The 25779-nt window shown below is 41.0% G+C and overlaps 1 protein-coding gene across 2 annotated transcripts; it reads left to right on the top strand.

Moving 5' to 3' along the window:
• Nucleotides 1-955: 955 nt before the first annotated feature.
• On the top strand, nucleotides 956-25779 carry LOC144520029 (aldehyde dehydrogenase, mitochondrial-like). Of its 2 annotated transcripts, XM_078253621.1 has the most exons (13): nucleotides 957-1137; nucleotides 4377-4481; nucleotides 7765-7905; nucleotides 12669-12748; nucleotides 13543-13654; nucleotides 16250-16378; nucleotides 18707-18820; nucleotides 21182-21284; nucleotides 22159-22343; nucleotides 22995-23159; nucleotides 24534-24691; nucleotides 24787-24901; nucleotides 25554-25779. In XM_078253621.1, exons 1-13 carry the CDS (start codon nucleotides 1021-1023, stop codon nucleotides 25584-25586), a joined length of 1557 nt encoding a protein of 518 aa, XP_078109747.1. In that variant the 5' UTR covers nucleotides 957-1020; the 3' UTR covers nucleotides 25587-25779. The 2 variants fall into 2 exon arrangements, with proteins under 2 accessions (XP_078109748.1, XP_078109747.1); XM_078253622.1 differs by lacking the exon at nucleotides 7765-7905 and having other exon boundaries at nucleotides 956-1137.

The following is a 25779-nucleotide window of genomic DNA, read 5'->3' as shown; positions in this document are numbered from 1 at the left end:
AGTGAGGTTTTGAATCATATTTAAAGGCCTTTCTCTTCTCATATTTGTGACAGTAAAGTAACAGCTGCTCTGGCCTCAGTATAACATCCACCTGTGTTGTGCTGACCTGTTCTGAATCTGAACACTGTGCTGTGGAGTCCAGTGTGTCACAGTCCAAGTCTTGATATTATTCTCTCCTCTGCTTTCCTTTCAACTCTGTAAAACTATCAGACTTTGCTCTCTTCCTCCCGTTGCTTTTGCCCCCCCGTTCCTTTAATCTCTGTTTAATAATGCTCTGAACTTCTGTTTTGCTGAACGTTTGTTGTCCATATCGCGTGTAGTTATTTTCCCTACATACAATGAAACAGAGCGTAAACATAATCAAGTAGCCTACAGAATGAGGGTCATTCATGTATTCATATTAGTACAGAACTGCCTCATTCAGTTAAATGGATCAATATTCATTATTAATTTTTTTTAGGATTCAAATAAGCTAAACATAGATTACATAGGGCCCTACATTAAGTCAGTGCTAAAAGCTAACTGGAGATTTCAAAATATGACTAAGTGTTAGTTTCAAACCGAGCCGCCCCACTGTACCACTGTAGTTAAAAAAAGAAAGTCTTAAAAAATACATTCAAACATAATAACATGTTTATGTAACATAATTCTTCCCAGTGGATTAGGCCTAGTGTGGGGCAACTTAGGCCTGGTAGGCCACCAGGCTTGCAATACACTGGGGGGGAACCCTGATATTAGAGCAGAACTGCCTCATTCAGTTAAATGGATTCATATTCAAAATGATTTTTTTTTTCACAATTGATTTATAATTAACATATTAGTCCACGTGACCCTGGTTGGACCGATCTGTTTAACGCATATAGACTGTATAAATAAAATATTCTTACACAGTTTATGGGTTTAACGTAGGGCGCTGACGTCACTGGTGTGGGCGGGGCCGGAGCTCCAGCTCTGCCTGATCCTGCCTCCAGGGCCCACTGGCAGCTTGTTTGTGTCGGCTCTGCAGTAGAAAGAAGCACCATGCTCCGCGCCATCATTTCTCATGCCCTTCCCCGACTGAGCCGGCCGCCGGTGTGTCACTACTCTGCGGCCGCTATCCCTGCACCCAGCGGCCAGCCCGAGGTCCATTTTGACAAGGTACAGACACTGGCAGACACACTGATACAAGCACTTTTAGACGTGACTTTGGACATTGGCCAACTGCGCAACAAGTGCGTGTTAATGCAGAGCAGCATGGGAACCGTTACACAGTGGAAGTGAGGAGGGGTTGATTGGTCAATTGTCACTGATTAGGCCGATTAGTTAAAGTAATGTTCCGATGTTTGCTTCGTGGTGCAGCAGGACACGAGGTGAGCTCCAGGACTAGACACACATTTCATTTCTCTGCAACCACTTCCTGATCCAGTCAGGAGCTGCAGCTGCAAGGAATCCAGATAAACTCCCATTGCGAAATCCTCCTGGAAAGTTTCTTAATATTAACTTTATTTTTACAAATATGCGATACAAAATCGTTTGAACAATTCGGCATGGTACTTAAAAAACATAAATAAGGCAGTCATTTCCATTCAATGAGAATTACAACCTTACATAATAACGTAACAAATACACAAAATGTTCATATTATGCTCATTTTCAGGTTCATAATTGTATTTAGAGGTTATATCAGAATAGGTTTATGTGGTTTAATTTTCAAAAAACACAAACGCATCCTTGGTAGGATTTCTGTGAAAAGTAGTCAGCTACTGAAGACAAATTACATGGCAACTTTCCATTGGGTTGAAAACATGTAATCTAATTTGAATACTTTAGGATTACTTCAAAATCAAACATTGAAACTAGTGCACCTTATACTGAAAGAATGGATGCAGGAACACACATTTGCGTTCCACAAATATTCGTTTTTAAACATCAACACATTTCAATAAGATAAGATAGACTTTATTAATCCCACACTGGGGACATTCATGTGCTACAGCAGCTCAAAAGAAAAATGTACACACATCAGAATAACACAAATACACATTAAGTACACATAGGAGAAAAAATATACATAAAGTATAGGGAATGGAAAAATAGAATAGAAATCGTAATAATATAATAATAATAATAATAATAGTAATAAAACCGTATTTACACAATAAACAGACAGTATATAAACAGATATACAGATAAATAGAAATGACATTGTACAGTTGGAGGTGAGAGTAATAAATAGATAAATGTGCATAGTGCAGAATATGGAATGGATGGTAGCGCTCCTTCTTGCACTGAGGGTGCAGCAGTCTGCTGCTAAAGGAGCTGCTGAGGGAACTCATAGTCTCATGTAGGGGGTGAGAGGTGTTGCCCATGATTGATGCAGGCCTGACTAACATCCTCCTCTCCCCCACCTGCTCTATGGTGTCCAGAGGGCAGACCACAACAGAGCTAGCCCTCTTCACCAGTCTGTTTAGTCTTTTCCTGTCCCTCTCTGTGCTCCCAGCTCCCCAGCAGGCTACTGCATAAAAGATTGCAGAAGCAACCACAGAGTAGGAAAATGTTTTTAACGGAGTCCAGCACACACCAAAGGTCCTCAGCAGGTGGAGACGGCTTTGGCCCTTTTTTTTTTTTTTTTTACAGGATGTCTGTCACCTGAAAGCACAGGAGAAATCAAAAAACATGACCCTCACAGTGCTCCCAGAGTTCTCCAGATGTGACAGTGATCTGTGTGATAGATAGATAATGGCATCCTCCACCCTTATGCCTGGTTGGTAAGCAAACTGTAGGGGGTCCAGTTCTGAGCTCACCAGGGTTCTCAGGTGTTGCAATACAATCCTCTCCAAGGTCTTCATCTGGTGAGAAGTTTAGGCCACCGGTCTGAAGTGGTTGGGCTTCCTGGGATGCGCAGTTTTTGGAACTGGAACAACACAGTCTTCCACAGGACTGGAACTAGCTCCAAACTCAGGCTCAGGTTGAAGATGTGCAGGATGACCTCACTGAGCTGATCTGCACAATCTTTAAGCAGTCTGGAGCAGATTTCATCCGGGCCCAGGGGCCTTCCTAGCCTTGATCATTTTTTAGCTTCTTCTTCACCAATGCAAATAAAATGCAGCATTTTGCATATTCAACATTTACAATCCAATTACCCGTACTAAAACACTCCTGGCCCAAACTACAGGTGTGCTGTGTGTATTCTACAACACGTCATGAGCAGTTTCTTTTGTGTAAGTTTTAGTTCTCCTCTTGCGTTACAAGAGCAAAGTCCTCTGTGTGGCCTGTGATTAAAAACTGCAGCAACTAAAACTTACACAAAAGAAACGGCTTCTCAGGTGTTGTAGAGTACACACAGTGCACCTGTAGAATAGGAACTTTGTAAAGGTCATTTTCAGTGTCATGAGCTACAGTTCTCCTCCCTTTTATTGGGCTGGTGACAGAAACCAAAGCACTAAAGAAATGTGAGAAAACGCATTGTTTTTATTTGGGTGAACTGACCCTTTAAGGCCATTTGTTGCTTATTTGCAGCATATTTAGTCAGATTTGTTTTTAGGTCACTGTCATTACTCAGCTCTTACTGTCAGTAGTTACTGTCAGTATCGCATACAGTGGCAGGGATTTGTTCGACCCACATCAGTAACCCTGACCCAGTCTAAGCTACAACACAAGGTTATACATTGATGGCAAAAGGTCTGACTTTATTGATCCACGGGACAGGTGGGAGATTTGCATGTCACATAAACTGTGAATTCTTATTTAGTTTTGTTATTTAATTAAGAAAAAATGAAATTCAAAAGCGGGATACATGATAACCTATGTCAGATTGCAGGGAGCCAGGTTCCATTCAGCCCAAGATGATTTGTTCTGGGAGATGGGTCAGTCCTAAGCGGGATGGATAAGAACATAAGAAGCTGGGTCCAGACTAGTTTAATGATAGCCAGACAGATTCTTTTAGGACGATGGAAGAATGAAGGGCTGCCGTCTATCCAGGAGTGGGCTTGTGAGATGGCTAGGGTGGCAGCGTTTGAAAAGATGTCATATAAACGGTTTGCCAGATTGGATGTCTATAGTAGAAAATGGGGAAAGTAGCTGAACTTCCTGGAGGGCTCCTAAGAAGCTTTGTGAGAGACGTGTATGATGGGCTGATGGTGTCATTTATACATATGTTTATTTGGTTTACTGTCTATATTGTTATTTTGTTGTATGGTCTTGAATGCTGTGGTTGCTGTGTCATCTTTTCTTGAATTTTGTCTGGGTGGGTGGTGGTGATGATGAAGGGGGGGATGTTCATGTTGCGAATTGTATATTTTGTCTGTTTTTTATATATATAAAAGTTTTACAAATCCTCTAACTAAAACATTTCTTCAGCAGTGTGTGAAATGTAATGATCCATTTGACTATTTCAGCTGTTCATCAACAACCAGTGGCAGGATGCAGCGAGCGGAAAAACCTTCCCGACCATCAACCCCGCCACTGGGGAAGTCATCAGTCAGGTTGCCGAGGCTGATGGGGTAAACAAGCTCTCTGATATTTTCATTCATCCATCATGTTCCAGCTGGAATTTACCATTAAACTGAAATTGATCTGGGTTGGTCCCACTGAAATAAAATAGAATAAAATCCAATGCAAATAAAAGCCACAAGTGAAAAACAATGTATAATAGAGGCAATACAACACTGTGAAATAGTACTAACTACAACTACTAACTGGCATGTGGATCGGAACAAAAACTCTTGCACACATATTCCTAGTGTGCCATTGGTTGAGCTACTGGCACGCATGCCGTAGGTTTCTATGGTAACAAGTTTAAAGCAGTCCTACCCAAGTCCAGTTATTCTAAAGCTGAAATGTCGATCATCATCATTGGCTTATAGTGACACACAGTTGTAGATCAAATACAGCGTGCCATTTGTACTTGGAAGTCCGATTTTCCGAGGTCAAAGTCGGAAACGCCCCCTGACCTCAAATTTCGGAGCTCGGAACTCGGACAACCACCGAGTGGTCAAAATCCAACATGGCTGCTCCGTGCATCAACAGTTGAGAAAGCTGTAGTAACATACAGTTATTGGCACTTCTGTCTTATTTGTGTCTCACTAAATCGGTCGTACACACAGTGCTGTCCATCTTCTGTCTGTGGACATGTTGATACACTGTCTGTATGCACAAAAAACAGAGTGATGCGTTAACTGGTATTGCTAACAATAGCTTACCTGGCTACAGCTAACCCCAGAATAAAAAAAAATTGATTTATAAATGGAACGCATTCATCTCGGGTGTGATGTCATTCCCAGCTCCGGCTTCTGAGTTTGGAGGTCAATGGAACGCACTATTAGACAGCAGCAGTTAGCTAGAAAGCTAATGTCTGCTTCTGTTCTACACATTCAGAGGCATGGCCTGGCTTGTTGATGGGCTGCGCGGGGGAAAATGTCCCTGCTCTGCCATGGCAGGAAAACATTTCTTATCTCGCAGCATGAACCTTAACATAAATGTTCCAAACTTTCACTGAAAATGCTACTTCCATTTTTAGCTTCAGACCTACAAGGTGGTGTGATTATTAATATACAGTGGGGCAAAAAAGTATTTAGTCAGCCACCAATTGTGCAAGTTCTCCCACTTAAAAAGATGAAAGAGGCCTGTAATTTTCATCATGGGTACACTTCAACTATAAGACAAACTGAGAAAAACAAATCCAGAAAATCACATTGTAGGATTTTTAATGAATTTATTTGCAAATTATGGTGGAAAATAAGTATTTGGTCAATAACAAAAGTTCATCTCAATACTTTGTTATATACCCTTTGTTGGCAATGACAGAGGTCAAACGTTTTCTGTAAGTCTTCACAAGGTTTTCACACACTGTTGCTGGTATTTTGGCCCATTCCTCCATGCAGATCTACTCTAGAGCAGTGATGTTTTGGGGCTGTCGCTGGGCAACACAGACTTTCAACTCCCTCCAAAGAATTTCTATGGGGTTGAGCTCTGAAGACTGGCTAGGCCACTCCAGAACCTTGAAATGCTTCTTACGAAGCCACTCCTTCGTTGCCCGGGCGGTGTGTTTGGGATCATTGTCATGCTGAAAGACCCAGCCATGTTTCATCTTCAATGCCCTTGCTGATGGAAGGAGGTTTTCACTCAAAATCTCACGATACATGGCCCCATTCATTCTTTCCTTTACACGGATCAGTCGTCCTGGTCCCTTTGCAGAAAAACAGCCCCAAAGCATGATGTTTCCACCCCCATGCTTCACAGTAGGTATGGTGTTCTTTGGATGCAACTCCGCATTCTTTCCCCTCCAAACAGGACGAGTTGAGTTTTTACCAAAAAGTTCTATTTTGGTTTCATCTGACCATAGGACATTCTCCCAATCCTCTTCTGGATCATCTAAATGCTCTCTAGCAAACTCCAGACGGGCCTGGACATGTACTGGCTTAAGCAGGGGGGACACGTCTGGCACTGCAGGATTTGAGTCCCTGGCGGCGTAGTGTGTTACTGATGGTAGCCTTTGTTACTTTGGTCCCAGCTCTCTGCAGGTCATTCACTAGGTCCCCCCGTGTGGTTCTGGGATTTTTGCTCACCGTTCTTGTGATCATTTTGACCCCACGGGGTGAGATCTTGCGTGGAGCCCCGGATCGAGGGAGATTATTAGTGGTCTTGTATGTCTTCCATTTTCTTATAAAGGCTCCCACAGTTGATTTCTTCACACCAAGCTGCTTACCTATTGCAGATTCAGTCTTCCCAGCCTGGTGCAGGTCTACAATTTTGTTTCTGGTGTCCTTTGACGGCTCTTTGGTCTTGGCCATAGTGGAGTTTGAAGTGTGACTGTACTGATAAGTTCAAACAGGTACCATCAATACAGGTAACGAGTGGAGGACAGAGGAGCCTCTTAAAGAAGAAGTTACAGGTCTATGAGAGCCAGAAATATTGCTTGTTTGTAGGTGACCAAATACTTATTTTCCCGAGGAATTTGCAAATAAATTCATTAAAAATCCTACAATGTGATTTTCTGGATTTTTTTTTCTCATTTTGTCTCTCATAGTTGAAGTGTACCTATGATGAAAATTACAGGCCTCTCTCATCTTTTTAAGTGGGAGAACTTGCACAATTGGTGGCTGACTAAATACTTTTTTGCCCCACTGTATATGAATCAACCAGCGCTCGAAGAAGTATCCAGATCTTTTTTCACTTAAGTGAAAGTAATAATACCACACTAAGAATACTTTGTTACTAGTAAAATTGCTGCATTGAAAATGTTCTTTAAGTAAAAGTGTGTAAGTATCATCAGGAAAATGTAGTTAAAAGTATTAAAAAGGTAAAGAACTCTGGAAAACGATCCAAACAGTTGTGTGTTTAATGGTCTAATCATTTCAGCTGGACTTGTAGGCCGTTATATTGTTGGCTAGTTTCATTTAGAATAAAACAGATTTGATAAACTGTTTGTGTGCAGAAATCTTAATGTGTAAAGTAACTAAAGCTGCCAGATGAATGTAGTGGAGTAAAAAGTACAATATTTCTCTCTGAAATGTAGCAGAGTAGAAGTAGAAAGTGGCATGAAAAGAAAAGACTCAAGTAAAGTACCTCAACATTTGGACTGAAGTACAGTACTGGAGTAAATGTACTTAGTTACATTCCACCACTGGAATCAACAGAGAAGAAGTGGGATTATACTTGATATAATTGAGTGTTTTGACCCTTGGTCACCGTTGGAATCCTTTTCCTTAACCTCCGATATTTGATGTCTCAGGAGGATTTCTTTTAAAAGCATCAGCTGACTCATGTCGTGCGGTTATGTTCCAGGCAGATGTAGACAAGGCGGTGAAGGCAGCGCGGGATGCCTTTAGGTTGGGGTCACCGTGGCGACGGATGGACGCCTCTCATCGTGGCCTGCTACTCAACCGATTGGCCGATGCCATTGAGAGGGACTCTGCCTACCTCGCTGTGAGTCATTAAATGTCAAAACACAAAACAGAACGAAGCTATTTCATCATAAGTCCAGACAGAAGCCACACTGACTATCCAGTAATTACATTTCTACTGTATTAATTTGACTTTCTATTGGACATCTCTTTTAAAACTGTCTTGCTCTTTGGCACATCCTTCAGAGAACAAATCAGAAAGAAAAGATGAAGAATCCAAACAATCTTGTATCAAAAACAAAGATATTTACTATGTGCTTGTATTGAATAAGAATGCTCACATACGTTATAGGAGCCATGTACAGGTGCTGGTCATACAATTAGAATATCATGAAAGAGTTGATTTATTTCAGTAATTCCATTCAAAAAGTGAAACTTGTATAATGTATACATTCATTCCACACATACTGATATATTTCAAGTGTTTATTTCTTTTAATTTTGATGATTATAACTGACAACTAATGAAAACCCCAAATTCAGTATCTCAGAAAATTTGAATATTACTTAAGACCGATACAAAAAAAGGATTTTTAGAAATGTTGGCCAACTAAAAAGTATGAACATGAAAAGTATGAGCATGTACAGTACTCAATACTTAGTTGGGGCTCCTTTTGCCTGAATTACTGCAGCAATGCGGCGTGGCATGGAGTCGATCAGGCTGTGTCACTGCTCAGGTGTTATGAGAGCCCAGGTTGCTCTGATAGTGGCCTTCAGCTCTTCTGCATTGTTGGGTCTGGCGTATCGCATCATCCTCTTCACAATACCCCATAGATTTCCTATAGGGTTAAGGTCAGGTGAGTTTGCTGGCCAATTAAGAACAGGGATACCATGGTCCTTAAACCAGGTACTGGTAGCTTTGGCACTGTGTGCAGGTGCCAAGTCCTGTTGGAAAATGAAATCTGCATCTCCATAAAGTTGGTCAGCAGCAGGAAGCATGAAGTGCTCTAAAACTTCCTGGTAGACGGCTGCGTTGACCCTGGACCTCAGAAAACACAGTGGACCAACACCAGCAGATGACATGGCACCCCAAACCATCACTGACTGTGGAAACTTTACACTGGACTTCAAGCAACGTGGATTCTGTGCCTCTCCTCTCTTCCTCCAGACTCTGGGACCTTGATTTCCAAAGGAAATGCAAAATGTACTTTCATCAGAGAACATAACTTTGGACCACTCAGCAGCAGTCCAGTCCTTTTTGTCTTTAGCCCAGGCGAGACGCTTCTGACGCCGTGTCTTGTTCAGGAATGGCTTGACACAAGGAATGCGACAGCTGAAACCCATGTCTTGCATATGTCTGTGCGTGGTGGTTCTTGAAGCACTGACTCCAGCTGCAGTCCACTCTTTGTGAATCTCCCCCACATTTTTGAATGGGTTTTGTTTCACAATCCTCTCCTTGTGCAAGGTGTCAATGGTCGTCTTTTGGACAGCTGTCCAGTCAGCAGTCTTCCCCATGATTGTGTAGCCTACAGAACTAGACTGAGAGACCATTTAAAGGCCTTTGCAGGTGTTTTGAGTCAATCAGCTGATTAGAGTGTGGCACCAGGTGTCTTCAATATTCAACCTTTTCACAATATTCTAATTTTCTGGAGATACTGAATTTGGGGTTTTCATTAGTTGTCAGTTCTACTCATCAAAAGTAAAAGAAATAAACACTTGAAATATATCAGTATGTGTGGAATGAATGTATACATTATACAAGTTTCACTTTTTGAATGGAATTACTGAAATAAACCAACTTTTTCATGATATTCTAATTATATGACCAGCACCTGTATATTATGTTTGTTTATGGTTTATAGTTTTCACCCATTATGTAACGTAGGACGTCATGGGGGTTGGTCTCACAATAAGCAGTCTATTTATACACCTGCATGGCGGAGGCTAGAGAGGGGGTGAGCTTGGGTTTTTGCATTTTCTGTTGACCGCAAGTTTCTCCACATTTACATTCACCTTTTTGCATTATTTTTCAGGCAATTGTATTTTGTTTATTCATATTTTTTCCGACTTTCAAACAAACAATAAAAAGTTGAAAGCATATCTCAGAGTGGATCTGAATTATTCGAACGGCGCGTCATGCAGGTGATTGTTCCCTGACTCAGCATCTTGGCGGCTTATGGAGGTTGCAAAGAAGCCGCTACATACATAGAAATGACTTGAATGAACACTGTGAGCTTTTTGTAAAGTAGACTCTGGGTTTCTGGCACAACCTCACCTACTTCCAAGGTGCATGAAGATGAGAAAGAAGTCTGAAGAGGTCAAAACTCCAGCAACACTATACAATATACAGAACACATGCATTGTTTCGGCTTGTGACCCCAATGAAGGCAACAAGCTTTAACTATAGTTGTTTTTTTATATCGCAAGTGTTGTATTTATTGTCAATAAATACACATCACTTCCTCAACATTCAGGGTTTCTGTGGGGTCTTAAAAAGTAAAAAAAAAAAAAAAAAAAAGTCTAAAATTTTAAAATCTAAATTTCAGGCCTTACAAAGTCTTAAATTCGCTGTATTGTGTTCTAGGTCGTCAATACTTTTTTAAAAGTGAATTTTTTGGCATTTTTAGGCCTTTATTTCTGACGGGACAGCTTAGACTTGAAAGGGAAGAGAGAGTGGGAATGACATGCAGCAAAGGGCCGGCGGCCGCTGCGTCGAGGACTGAGCCTCTGTATATGGGCGTGCGCTCTACCAGGTGAGCTACCCAGGCGCCGGTCTTAATTTTAAACGGGTCTTGATTTCCTACATCCATGCTCCCTACTTTTTGATTCCCTGGTGTTGTAGTTTTATATTATCTTTTGGGCATTTTAGGCCTTTTATTTTATTTTTTTTACCAGCAAAAGGGTCGTACCCGGGCCCGCTGCGTCCAGGAGTAAACCTCTATATATGGGCTCCCGCTCTACCAACTGAGCTATACGGGTGCCTTAGTTGTTTATTTCCCTAGTCCAAATATAATTTGCTATATTACAAATACCAACATGCTAATTATATTGCAGCCAATCAGCTTTCTTGTTATTGGTGTGAGTCTCTTTCAGGATTGTACCACAGACATAAAACAGATTCTATTCTTCAGCTATGGGGAAGTGCAAGTTTAGCGATACTTGGCTTGAAAGAAAAACTGAATTTAGGGCTTGGTTAAAGCCAGCTGCTAACATTTTTTTTTGTTTTTTGTTATATAGGTCTTAAATTTCATTCATAATAGTCTTCAAAAGGTCTTAAACAGTCTTAAATTTGACTTGGTGAAACCTGCAGAAACCCTGAACATTGTCTCTTCTGCTGCTGCTTTTTATTAACAGCATTCTATGATATTTGGAACTCATCATATCGTACATGTTACACTTTTAAGAATGAGGTGACGCTCACTCTTGGAATAGCACATTTATTTCCTGTAGGAAATATGAAAACACAGTTCAGATCAGGAGCTGTAGCATGTACACTTAAACTCGTTCATCACGTACTGACTTCTACTTCGGCACTACTGGTTCAAAGCATATACTTTCATAACTCTTACTCAATTACTATCAATAACAATACACAACTCATACACTAAACAAACATGCTACTCTTGGTACCATACTCACTATTGCTTCCACTGTTACTTTGTGTCAATACCCATGTTAAGTACCCAAATACATGTTTACTTACTCTTACAGGGACTACAGGTAAGTATTTAGCAAGTGACCGTAGCTACAAAAATACTGTCTCTTTTTAGTGTCAAATTACTCTTTTTAACATACACACAGGTAAGTAATGTATAACTTGAAATTACATAAAAACATGAAAATAACAGTTCAGTAATACTACATTACTCCAGACTGAATAATCTCAATGCTTTTACTGTTTTTAAACCTCTATGAATTATGTTTATGAACTGAATTATGTAACATAACTAATCTTTAACCCACAGCCAGTTACTGTATTATTTTCACAAATATTTCACAATTAACGTTTTAAACACCGACTACCGCACACTCCACTTATCAAAACATCACGAAATGCTCCTTTAACCTTCATGACGCTCAGGCTGTGGCGTTAGCATTTACCGGTGATTAGCATTAGCTTGGCCTGCTAAACAATACACACAGTTAAACAGTTTCCTACAACATTCACTCGGTTCATCCCGTTTCACACCGTTTGTCCTCACTACTGTCTTAACCACATATGTCTCCAAACATGCGTTTCACTCCTTACAGCTCACACAGAAAGGTAGTAGCTTGTGTTTAGCAACCGAAGTCATTACTATCGGCGTCCGCCATCTTAGACACACTCATAACACGGTCAAATTCAATGTCTCTTAATGTCACAGTTGTTAGCTAAAGCTCTAATAAAACAAACTACTGATGTCTATTACCCGGGTTCTGATTAGTCAGCTTACCTGTAGGAAATACGAAAACACAGTTCAGATCAGGAGCTGTAGCATGTACACTTAAACACGTTCATCACGTACTGACTTCTACTTCGGCGCTACTGGCGTCAGCTACTGATACCCAGTCAAGTGTAAAGCTTAGCGCGCCCCCTGCTGGCAAAGCTGAGTTAAGCCAGACTAATATCACCCATTCAAAACACATTCATTCAGAATCCCTTGTGGTATATTATAGACAATAGAGACAGTAGTTACCTCGTGTTTTTAGACGTTAGCTTCACTCAGTTCAAAATTTAGAGGGGGGGGCAAATACTTAACACACAAATATTTAACACACAGTGCCACATATACAGTACTATTGCACAGCTTTAATTGGTTCACTGTTGTACGAAGCATGTCAAATTGATATTGTGTTGTTTGCCCAGGAACTGGAGACCCTTGACAATGGGAAGCCGTACGCTATTTCCTACATGGTGGATCTGCCCAACGTGGTGAAATGTTTCAGGTAACAACACCCACCACACAGATTTTGAAAGGCATTTTAAAGCTTTATTGTTTGCCTTTTGGGCCACAGGGAGGTAGAAAGGTTTCAAATAACCCCGCCTTGTTACCTCTCACCGAAGCCCACGGCTGTCTCAGTCCAGGTGGACAATTCTCTCAAACAGAGAATGGGAGGAGTGGATGACAGTTGGATGTAATCCATAACCATGGCAACCTGATTGCAGCTAACGTGGAACTGGATTTTCTGAATTTACTGTTTATCAGACCACAAATGAGACTAGAATTAGCACAACACAGACTCTGTCTTTAAGTCGTATAACTGCTGCTGCACAGAGCAGCCGCACTGCTGCACCGCAGGAAAGATAGACATCAGCATCGTCGGCTCTCGCCTCAGCTCCCAGCACCGACACCGCGTCGTGCTGCACTGTGGTTCTTTTTATTCTCTGACGGGACGTTTCTCTTGTTGCTGCACAGAGATCTTCTTTCTGTCAAAAATGTCAAAATACACTGTAGTGATGATTTTAATGCAGTGTAAATCTGCCCCATCTCGCAATGTTAACAGAAGTGAAAAATAATTTGTGTATCCGCCCTGTGATTCTGATCGGCTCCAAAACGTAATGGGTTCCTCCTCAGCCAATGCTGCACCCTTCCACCAAAGTTCATGAAAATCAGGCCAGAAGTTTTTCTGTCATCCTGCAGACAGACAGACAAACCAAATCGAAAAACATGACTTCCTCCTTGGCGGAGGGAATGAGCTTCTGCCTTGTTGTAACCCATGTCCCAACCTGCTGTGTGTAGGTACTACGCAGGCTGGGCTGACAAATGGGAGGGAAAGACCATCCCCATCGATGGAGAATATTTCTGCTACACCCGACATGAACCCATCGGAGTCTGTGGACAGATCATCCCGGTGAGGAGGGGTGGGGGGGGGGAATAAACTGATAAATGAGAATAAATATGAAAGAAGGGAGTGGAAATGCATATTGACTGACTGACGAGCTGGAGACAGACCGAGAAGCTCTTAATACCCCTTAATTGATCCATCGCAAAGCTGTAGTCAGGTTTAGATGCATATCCAATCTGTGTATATAAGCTTAGTCACAATGCAGTGACTGGACTGCATTTAGTGCTGTTCGGTGTGTGGAAAGTGTGTCTCTGTGGTGCTCTTAGGCTTAGATCCAAGTGTACATGGGTTCAAAGACACTGAGGCACTCAGGTGGACACAGTTTAAAAAGCCTTTATTATATTTCTTGGCTAAATCATTAAAACAAGGCAACGCGGTTTGATTTATTGTAAGTTGTGGATATAGTTTAATGTTTATATCCCCTTTTCTTAAAACTTTGGCTCATGTCTTGAGCATTTCTTTCAAAATCTTCTTCTGAATCACAGATGCGTTTAGGTCTCTGACCAAAGGGCATGTTATTTATTAACCAAGGAGGGTGAAAACTGGCTGCTCAGTTGGTTTTCTAAATATTGTAGTATGTAAATCACCATAACCATCTTTAAAGATCTTTAAATCAAGAAAATGAATTTGTGAAAGTGAAAAGAAATCCAAACTAAGCTTCAAGTTGCTGCGTTGCCTTGTTTTAATGATTTAGCCAAGAAATATAATAAAGGCTTTTTAAACTGTGTCCTCCTGAGTGCCTCACTGTCCTTGAACCCATGTACGCATATAAGCTTGTTAGGTAAATACAGTGTTCCACACGCCTCTGCTGTAGCTGTAAACGCCCTGTCGTTGGATTGATTCATACCATGATTACCCACATTCTGTGTTATTCAACTGATATAACAGGAGTGCAGTGCACACAGAGCTCAGACGGAGGAGAAGAGGCTCTGTGTGTATGAGTGTTGTGCCTTTAGGTTTGACTAATGTTTTGTCCTTCTGCATGCTGTCTCCTCTCTCTTCCACTAAAGAATCAAAGCCAGCCATTGCTATCAGAACTTTTGCAGTTCTTTCAAGTTATACTTTGACTGTCCCAGGATTCAGCGTTAAACCAGCGCGGGGGGCTGCGTTGTTGAAGGTGGAGCAGCAGATTAGTGTGTTTAAAGGCTTATCAGATGCCAAAATGGTTTGTAATACTCAGCAGGGTTTTACAACTCTGAAAAGCAAATAATTGATTGTATTATTGTTATGATTGCGAGGAAAACCATAGAAATATGGCGTTCACATTACAAAGTAATCTACCAGGAATGTTGGCTCACATGTATTTGATTGACCAGCACAGCAATCCCACCAATCATCCCAGTTAGAGAGGAAATGCCCTAAACATATTCTTTGTAAATCTTTACAGTCGTTCCCTGAAAGAACCAAGCAGGCCTGCCTCGTTGCATGGTCTTATCGTTTCTTCAAAACGTTTGGTTACAGTGTAACCTTGGTTCTCTGAGTGAAGAGACTATCTCTCCAGGGCAAGGCTGCTCGGATACCGTTCCAATCAGTGTAAATCAGTGAACCCATGCCCGAGCATGGGCCACGTAGTGGCGTGTCCACATCAACTGCCCTCAGTGGGTCAGTGGAGAGATAGTCTCGATACGATAGAGAACTTGCCATTTTCAGCGTGTAACGTTAGCTTGCTAGCTCAGTGGTTGTTCTTGTTGTGAACGCCGGATGTCCGGCTTATCCTGGCAACATACTTCAGTTGATCCAGACTAGGGCTGCTCGATTATGGAATAAAATCCTAATCACGGTTCTTTTGGTCAATATTTACATTAGGAGTGTAAGAAAAAATCTATACACTTGAGTATCGTGATATTTTATTTAGAAATACTATATCGATTTTCAAAAACGCAATATCGATTTTTATTTTTTATTTTAAAAATATTCATGTAAGACAGTGGTTCACGTTTATGTTGTGTTTAAACCCCCTACCGCTAGATGGCTATGCTGAGACGCACCGCTAGTGTCCCTGCCTAACAGTGCCTAGCAGTGCCTGACCTTTAGCTAGAAGCTAACTATGTAGCTATGGCTGAACTTTGGCCTACTTTAGCATATAAACATTAGCTCACTAAGAACCTTTGAACCACAATCCCAAACTGGCAGTTTGATTTTCTGTGAATTGTTTACCTAAAGTAAATTTCTTTGACTTTTATGAACAACAAGTCTTTTTTTTTTAAATATTAGTTTTTCTAAAATTATACTTTAAAAAAATCCCAATATATCGCCTTACGCACAGTATTGAAATATATTGCAATATATTGAATCGTGACCCATGTATCGTGATACGTATCGTATCGCCAGATTCTTGCCAACACACAGCCCTAATTGACATCACAAAATAAGAGTTTACTTGCAAAACATAATGTGCAAAAAAAAAAATTGTTTTTGTGATCATTAGGAGCCAAAATCGTAATTGTGATTCAAGTTTTGATGTCTGATTTGTCTGTCACTCACTTTGCTTATCAGGAGATGCATTGAAACGTCTGCTTTAGTATTATGGGGTTAAGTGTCAGAAGTTACTCAGTAGAAGTGAAGTGTGATGTGAACATACCTTTCCCCCCCGCCCCGCAGTGGAACTTCCCTCTGCTGATGCAGGCATGGAAACTTGGCCCGGCCCTGGCGACCGGTAACACTGTGGTGATGAAAGTCGCGGAGCAGACGCCGCTCACAGCACTCTACGTAGCCAGCCTGATTAAAGAGGTACTTTGTTTCTTTTCTTTTTTTTTCTCCAGTTATTGTGACTTTAACTACCATCAGTGCAAGACACAGGAACATTAAGACCTTTTTTTCTTTTTCACAAATATATTATTTCCGCCTAACTGTTGAGTGGTTAAAATCAGTTGGATCAAAGCAACACATTCTTTCCTCGTTCAACCTCTAGTTTTGGTAGGCTTGTGTTGAAGCTTGCACTAGTCTGCCGTGTGTCCACAACATTAGAAATGTCTGATGGGAAAAGTTATAGAATTATGCAATCCGTCTTTGCTTTCCAGGAGATGAACTGCAATGGTTAGCCTCGGTATTATGGGCATAAATAATGTGGTTAAGTGTCAGAAAGTTACTTTCCATCCTTCAGAAGAACTGTCAGACGGGTTCCTCTGACTGGTGTTTTTTAGCTTAATTTACCTTAATGAACAGCTTCAGAGTCATTGGAATGGTTATATGACTTTTTTTGAGTTGAATGGTGGTCGTCTCGCTCCCCCCTAGTGCCTGTGAGCTGAAAAACTACCCTTGCAACTTTCGGCTGGCGAGTCGCCGGCCTCAGCGTCAGGAAGTATTGCGTGACATCAGGTCTCGCGATGTAACGAATTGCTTCACGGCACTGCACACATACGCCCATTCAGGAACCAGCTAATAAGGTAGCGAGGGAGTTTTTCACACTATCATCACGGCTGAGCTGCCAAAAAAGAAGCAGAAAGCTAGGAAAGCATTGTCGGAGGAACAGAGAAAGAGGAAACGGCAGACTGACCGAACGAGGAATCAGACACGAGTAAACATAGGAGCTGCCAAATATCTATTCTGAAGCTGTAGGTGGAGCTCTACAGAGAAACCTGCCAGCAAAAAGAGAGAAAACAGCGAAAAAATGGCCAAAACTGCATAGCGCCCCTTTAAACTATGAAAAAGCTGGGTAGGTTTTATATTTTTTTTATTTCTGAAGAACCTATAGGGTGTTTGATTGAGGCATCATTCTCTCTGAGGTTATTACAGAGCTCTTCATCCTCCTCCAAGGGTGGAATGTAATGAAGTACATTTACTCAAGTACTGTCCTTAAGTCCAAATGTTAAAGGTACTTGTACTTTACTTGAGTCTTTTCTTTTCATGCCACTTTTCTACTTCTACTCCGCTACATTTCAGAGAGAAATATTGTACTTTTTACTCCACTACATTCATCTGTTACAGCTTTAGTTACTAGTTACTTTACACATTAAGATTTCTGCACACAAAACACATGTAGTTTATCAAATCTGATGTTTTATTCTAAATGAAACTAGCCAACAATATAACAGCCTACAAGTTAAATAGAAGATTAAACACTTAGTTGGTGGACAGAACTGTTAGGATCGTTTCCAGTTTCTAAAATGTGAGGATATTTTCTGCATTGAGTACTTTAAATTGAGTACTTTAAGTACGTTTTCCTGATGATACTTACATACTTTTACTTAAGTAACATTTTCAATGCAGGACTTTTACTGTAACAGAGTATTTTTACAGTGTGGTATTAAAGCTTTCTGAATACTTCTTCCACCACTGGTGACTCTTCAGTCATGCAGTCGACCCCACACTGTAAAACATGTTCTACAAGCAAGATGTTGTGTAGTCTAGAGCAATGTGTTATTACCAAATCCAAACACCTGCTAATGGGCTCAGCAAAAACGACTCGCTAAGATTTCTTCCAGAGCAAAAAAAAATAGGCCACTACGAACGACTCTGACCTTACAACTAGGGCTGGGCGATACTGAGAAAATCAAATATCACGATATTGTTGACCCAATACCTTGATATCGATATTGCGGCAATATTGTAGGGTTGACATTTGGTGCTTTCACAAAATATTTTATTAGATTTTTGATATATAATCATCAGTAACATGGATTTAATGACTAAGTGGGTAAAGGCAAATAATAGAACAGCTAGAACAGTCTGGTAAGTTCACAAACTGACATCATTTTACTGTAATGCAGCTTATAAAACCAGGAGAGACAACACTTGTGTCATATTACGATATCCAAAATCAAAGACGATATCTAGTCTCATATCACGATATCTATATAATATTGATATATTGCCCAGCTCTACTTACAACTACTTAAACAGACCTGAAACAAGCAATGAAGCTTCACAAGTTCAACGTAAAGGTTCCTTAATCTATTTTATCTAGTCTTTTAATTTCCTGTGCAACTTCAGAGTTGAGCATTGTTGCAGAGAAGAAGGGAGAAGATTGGTCCAGATATAAGAAAATATAAAGAACACAGAAAGAGCTGACACAGAAGTTACTTGTTTTTTCTCAAGCTTGTGTTGACTTGTTTCCAGGTGGGTTTTCCTGAAGGTGTTGTGAATATCTTGCCAGGCATGGGACCATCAGCTGGCGCTGCCATTGCTAGCCACATGGATGTTGACAAGTTGGCCTTCACTGGATCAACAGAGGTGGGATAATTCTCAGTTTTTTAATACATATATTGCATATATAAATAACATGCTGTCTACATAAAAAAACTAATTCAAAAGCCAGGAGGTATATTTATGACCACGTGGGAGCAAAAAGACTCTCCAAAGTCTCTCCGTTCAAAGGGGACTTTTCAAGAATAGAAACTCTTAAAGGTCCCATGGCATGAAAATGTCACTTTATGAGGTATTTTAACATTAATATGAGTTCCCCCAGCCTGCCTATGGTCCCCCAGTGGCTAGAAATGGTGATAGGTGTAAACCGAGCCCTGGGTATCCTGCTCTGCCTTTGAGAAAATGAAAGCTCAGATGGGCCGATCTGGAATCTTCCCCTTATGACGTCATAAGGAGGAAGGTTACCTCCCCTTTCTCTGCTTTGCCCGCCCAGAGAATTTGGCCCGCCCATGAGAAAGAGAGAGACATCATGGCTTGAAAACGAGCAAAGTGGCAGTTGGTCAAGGCCAAACCCCCACCCTTCACCTTGCCCCCCCCTCTCTCCTCCTCAATAGCTACAGACACAGAAATGGCACATCCTAAGTAAAGCTCATTGTGGGACTGGTTCTAGTGGCTGTAATTCTGCACCAAGGCTGAATTCCGGGAAAGAGACTTCAGATACAGTATTAGGGGACCACTAAGGTCTATATAAAAGAGACTTCAGATACAGTATTAGGGGACCACTAAGGTCTATATAAAAGAGACTTCAGATACAGTATTAGGGGACCACTAAGGTCTATATAAAAGAGACTTCAGATACAGTATTAGGGGACCACTAAGGTCTATATAAAAGAGACTTCAGATACAGTATTAGGGGACCACTAAGGCCTATATAAAAGCATCCAAAGAGCACCATGTCATGGGACCTTTAAGATACTAAGTGTCATGTAGCATGTGAGAGAGCATTTTATAAGATTTTGGATTTGTTAGATCATTTTTGCAGTGGAATAGGTTGCTGTATACAGCAGCTGTCATCACCAATGGGCTCATATCCTATCAAGTTGCACCTTGATAACAAGATAGGGAGACTCACTCTGACCCAGCTAAATTGGTACTGCAGCTGTCCTGGAGTACATATCAGCCCGGTCATATATATATATATATATATATATATATATATATATATATATATATATATATATATATAATATATATATATATATATATATCAATAAATAAATAAAGATCCGGAGGTCTATGAGAATGGAAATGGTAACGGATTGTATCTGTTGATGATAAGGTATTCACCTGTGCTACATTAACTTGTGGGGTACCCTAGGGGTCAATTCTTTTATTTTCACTATATATGCTCCCCCTTAGAACACCTGATCCATCAATTTAGTTCTGTGTTTTATCATTGCTACGCTGATGATACACAGCTATATTTATCTTTTCTCCAATTGTACTACTATGCACAAGTGTCTGGCCCGAGATTAGTAACTGGATGTCACAACACTTTCTTCAGTTGAATCACAGTAAAACTGAATCTCAGATTTTCTCCACTTACATCCTACAACACATCGGTTCTTTGGCCATTTATAGAAAATCTTTTGCCAAAAACCTTGCCGTCACTTTTGACTACTAGCTGAAATTTGACAAACGGGGGGTGAACTAAAGCTCAGAGAAGAGTAGATTGAATTTGTAGGTGGTTTATATCAGGATCATAAAATAAAAAACCATGAAAGGGGAATTTAGCTATTTTTCAACCTGGACCATATTTGCCCATGCATTGGTGTCTAAGTGACAAAAAGTAAACAAAACATCTTTGAAATTGGTCCAACATTGAGCGAGAACGCTGTAACCGGCAGCTGTGAACCGAGCTGCAATGTAACCCTACAGGACAAATGTTCAGCGTCAGTCAGCGTCCACTAAAAGTTCTGTTTTTGCCGCTGACAGACTCGGATTATTATTCTAAGTGTCTGACAACATTATGCATGGAAAAATAGGGTCCAGATAAAAAAAATGAAGTTATTAAATTATTTGCAGAGTGAAGGTCAAAGCCTGTCACTTTCACACCTCATGGATATTAAACTATGCCACTTTTTCTAACATTTAACAGACTTAAAAAGAGCAGATTTCAGAAAATGTGTCTGTCAGATTGAACATTGAAAAAAATCAGACAATGACATCCAGACAATTCTCATCCTGCAGTCTGTGCTTTTAGTGTCTCTCGTATGTACAAAACAATGAGCAGTACGAGGACTTTCTGCAAACGTCTTAACAAACGTCTCTCAATCTAACAGTCAGCCACTGCAGTGTCATCTTATGTAAGCTGTAGTAGTTTTTCTAACTTTTGTATTTGAAGCTAATGTGTCACCATCTCTCTTCTTCCCTGTCTGTGTCCATCAGGTGGGTCATCTCATCCAGCAGGCTTCAGGCAGCAGTAACCTAAAGAAAGTCACTCTGGAGCTGGGAGGAAAGAGTCCAAACATCATCCTGTCTGACGCCAACAGTACGTCTCACAGATATGAGCTCAGCAGTCATGTTCTAACACAGCTGGTGCACTATGGGGCAACTCAAACGCTGCGATGGCAGTTTGTCAAACTGTCTACTGTAGAGATAAGTGGCTGCACTGCTCACACAAAGTGTAACAATCAGATCAGAACAAACGGACTGAGAAACAACTTTTTTCCTCACAGGCAGTGTTCTAACAAGCTGAAAGAGCAGATCCCATTCTCTGAATCTCTAGAACAAGAAAATTGACTTTCAGCCCCTCAAATCTGGACGTCAGTTGTATCCAATGTGGAGGGATATTTTCTGATATATATTATAGATTCTGAAATTGACCTTGTCTAAATGGCAGTGATGAGTCATTGTTCCATCAGAATACATGCAGCCAGACTAGACGTTAATGCACTTTCATGTAAAGGGCATGGCTACGTCCCAACACTATGTTGGATGTTGGATGTGCTCTGTTGCACCTGTCAACAGACCTAACACCCTGGAGTACACTGCTTACATCACTACAGAAAAGTGAGAAATGAAACAAGATTTTCACCGCCTATTAGCTGCTCTTTAAAGAGGAGACGTCCTGATTAACGTAACGGATTAGTATAAAGGTGGAGCATTTTAAAGATTATTTTTTTGGGGCTTTTCCGCCTTTAATGGACAGGACAGCTAGGTGAGAAAGAGGAGAGAGAGGGTGAAGACATGCAGGAAAACATCACAGGTCGGACTCGAACCCTGGATCTCTGCGTCAAGGCATACACCTCCTATGTATATATACATCTGCTCTACCAACTGAGCCAACCCAGCCACAAGGAGGAGCATTTTAATGTTTATTTTTAAGAATACTTTAATGGTGTCTTTATCTTTTCCTCATGCAGTGGAAGATGCAGTGGAGCAGTCCCACTTTGCTCTGTTTTTCAACCAAGGCCAGTGTTGCTGCGCCGGCTCCCGAACGTTTGTCCAAGCCGACATCTACGATGAGTTTTTGGAGCGGAGTGCCGAGCGAGCTCGGAGACGCGTTGTGGGAAACCCCTTTGACCTAAAGACCGAGCAGGGACCTCAGGTAACACACACACACAATTATAAATAATAAATTTATATAGAGCTTTATCATAGATACTCAAACTGCACCGTCATTTGGGGGGGGGACTACTCTCTACCACCCCCAATGTTTAGCACCCACCTGGGTGATGCACGGCAGCCTTATAACACCAGATGCTCGCCACACGTCAGTTCTGTAGAGAGGGAAACATGTTTTTAGTGGTGGGGGAAGCAGCCGGAGGAAACCCACGCAGACAAGGGGAGAACATGCAGACTCCACACAGAAAGGCCCGTGATGACCAGGGTTCGAACCGCTACCTTCTTGCTGTGAGGCCACAGTGCTAACCAGTGGGCCACCGTGCTGCAAATTAGCACTCTGACCCCCTCCAAATAAATGAAAAATGAATGTTATTTTATGCCTGTATAATGGCCAGGATTATCAGTTGTTTCTTTTGAAGGGAAAAAAGGAATTCAATGTATGTATGAACACTCATACACCTACCTGCAAGGAACACAAGAGTTCTACCCTCTCACATACCCATTTCATGCAGTGTTAATATAAAAAGACACATGATCAGTGCAGTTTTAAAACACAAATAGGTGCATATGAAGTGTAAGAACTCTCTCTCTCTCGCTCTCTCTCGGCGCTGTTGGCTCTGTGACGTCCTGCCAGGTGGATCAGGAGCAGTTCAACAAGATCCTGGGCTACATCAGCAGTGGGAAGAGAGAGGGAGCCAGGCTGATGTGTGGGGGAGGAGTGGCTGCTGACAGAGGCTACTTCATCCAGCCGACGGTCTTTGGAGACGTCCAGGACAACATGACCATCGCCAGGGAGGAGGTAACCATCCTACGGAACACTTAAACTAATCAAACTAATTTAACACATCGTTATATGTATTACCTTTTCATGAATGCAGTAACTCAGTCATAACTAAATTCAAATCATATAGTGTTAATGGAAGGGCAGTCAATAGTAGTGTCCATAATCAAATAGAACACGAGTGCACTGCGCCGCTGCTGTGAGCCGCTGATGTGTGGCATCCCATTAGATGCCTACTTTATATCATTTACAGCCTTCACCTAATACTCCTGAAAAAATGGCTGTGGTTCTAAATGTAATCCATGGATTTAAAGTTCTTTATTTGTTCCCGTCGGTTGCTATACATACTTCTTTCGTTAAGTTCCAGTGTGGTAAAATGCAGACCTGATCAGACCAGATCTGACACCTCTCCTGTTTGTTGCTATACTAAATTCATCTTCAGAGAGGCGAATGCTGACTGGTGCTCTGACTGGAGGGACCTCTGTGCACGGTCCTTTTTCACTCTACAACTCCACAAAAACGGTCACCCGTTCTCAAAGTTTCTGCGCGCTTCCATTTGCTGCCTTTCTCTTTTTGTGGGAAAGTATATATTTTCTATTAAGGCTGGGACTAAATGCTTTTGTCCCGATTCGATTCTTTCCCCGATACATGGGTGCTGATTGGATTTGTGTTGTGATTTTCATTTATTGCCATTCTAGAAGTATTGTGATTCGATAGCATTGAGTATTGGGATTTTCTTTTCCTTCTTTATCAAAAAAAAAGAAAAGAAAGTTGAATAATACACTTCTAGAGACAATATATCATGAGACATTTCTAAAAACTGATAGTTTTCTAATTAGAATGCACGTCACATGCCAGTCAGTCAGTCTGACGTAACATGGATCTTCTGCTTTTTCTGCTTTCACTCTATTTAGCTGGAAACTGATATTACTGTATGTAGTCGCCGTTAAATATTTATATTTAGGTCAATCATTGGTTAAAAAAAATCACGATACATACAACTATGTGACTCGATTTATTTATTTTTTCACCACCCCTATTTTCTATATTTGTTTTCCATTTATTCTAAAAAGGCATGGTTTAATATAGGGGGATACTTTACAGAGGAACAGTCATCTAATGGGCCCGTTTCTCAGGCATAATTATACACCAAATTAGCATAGTTGCAGTCTGTAATAATGGCATACAGTCTTGGGGAAACGCACCACAACTATATGAGCATATTAGGTATTACGGGGCAGCCTCTCCTCTCAAATATTAGGCTCGGGTTTGTTCGTTCCTGTGGGCGAAGGGATGTGAGAGGGAACATGTTTATTACACGCTTTGCTTGTGTGTCCTGTGTTATTTATCATTGATTTTCTGTTTTCTTTTCGGTCGTGTTTTCTCTGGCAGATCTTTGGCCCAGTGATGCAGATCTTGAAGTTCAAAACACTGGAGGAGGTGGTGACGAGAGCCAACGATTCGAAATACGGTCTGGCAGCCGCCGTGTTTACTAAAGACATCGACAAGGCCCACTACGTGTCCAACGCACTCCGCGCCGGCACAGTCTGGTAGGGCTGTTATTACCGCAAACATTAGTCTCTGAGCTGCAGACATCCATGGCTAACGTGTGCGTCTCTGTCTGTCTCTCCCTCTCCCCCTGCAGGATTAACTGTTATGACGTGTTTGGGGCTCAGGCTCCGTTTGGAGGTTACAAGGCCTCCGGTAACGGCAGAGAGCTCGGAGAGTACGGCCTGGACAACTACACAGAAGTCAAAACGGTAAGTACTGAAAATAATATACGACGAGAATTATTTCAGGCTTATCAGATGAATTGCTCTGAATCTGAACCTCCAGTATATGGATCATGAAGCTCAAAGCTAATCATAACTTGCTAAATCAGCAATGTATCAGCAATGTGTGCATAATCCAATCAGTAAACACAGCTCGCAATCGTTATTTTTGAACTGAAGTATGTTTAAAATAACACTCCTGTCCAGTCTGGGTTTATCTGAATAAATAACAAGGTTGTCACCATACCAGAATTTTAAACTTCTATACAATGCTAGAATAAAGAAAATGATACTAGATACCTAGACACACAAAATAGGGTCGTTTTTTTTTCTTTTTTTTATGAATCCCCTGCACAGTACTGGTACAGAAAAAGTCCCTGAACACACCAACGTGTATGCGTGTATGTTATTATTGCTGTTAGTAGTGCTTCTTCTTGTTGCTTCACTTGTAAACACAGGTTGATGAGAGCTCGATTTTCCTCCCAGTTGTTCCATCTGTGCAGCCTTGCCTTGACGATCTGATTGCCTGTCCGTTTTTATTTTTTTCTTATATAGTTTTGGTACTTTTGAATGTATAATTAGCAGAATTTGTAATGTTTGATATCCTGAGAGTAAACGTTCTTTTTGTGTGTGTTGTCAGGTGACCATCAAGGTGCCACAGAAGAATTCTTAGACATCGGACTGCTCTCTGTCAGACCTTCATTTCAGCACTTTGGATCCCTTTCAGCTGTGAAAATGCATCCACTGTCCACACGACATATCTTAATTTTTCCACCTGAGTCAATGTAATCAAACTATGAAGACACAATCTGTTTTTGATCATTGACATTTATACATTTTCATAATAAAGGCATTTGAGGCACTTA

This window comes from Sander vitreus, chromosome 6, assembly GCF_031162955.1.
Source record: "Sander vitreus isolate 19-12246 chromosome 6, sanVit1, whole genome shotgun sequence".
NCBI lineage: Eukaryota > Metazoa > Chordata > Actinopteri > Perciformes > Percidae > Sander > Sander vitreus.
The sequence above is the reverse complement of the archived record's forward strand: the minus strand, read 5'-3'. Positions and strand labels throughout refer to the sequence as shown.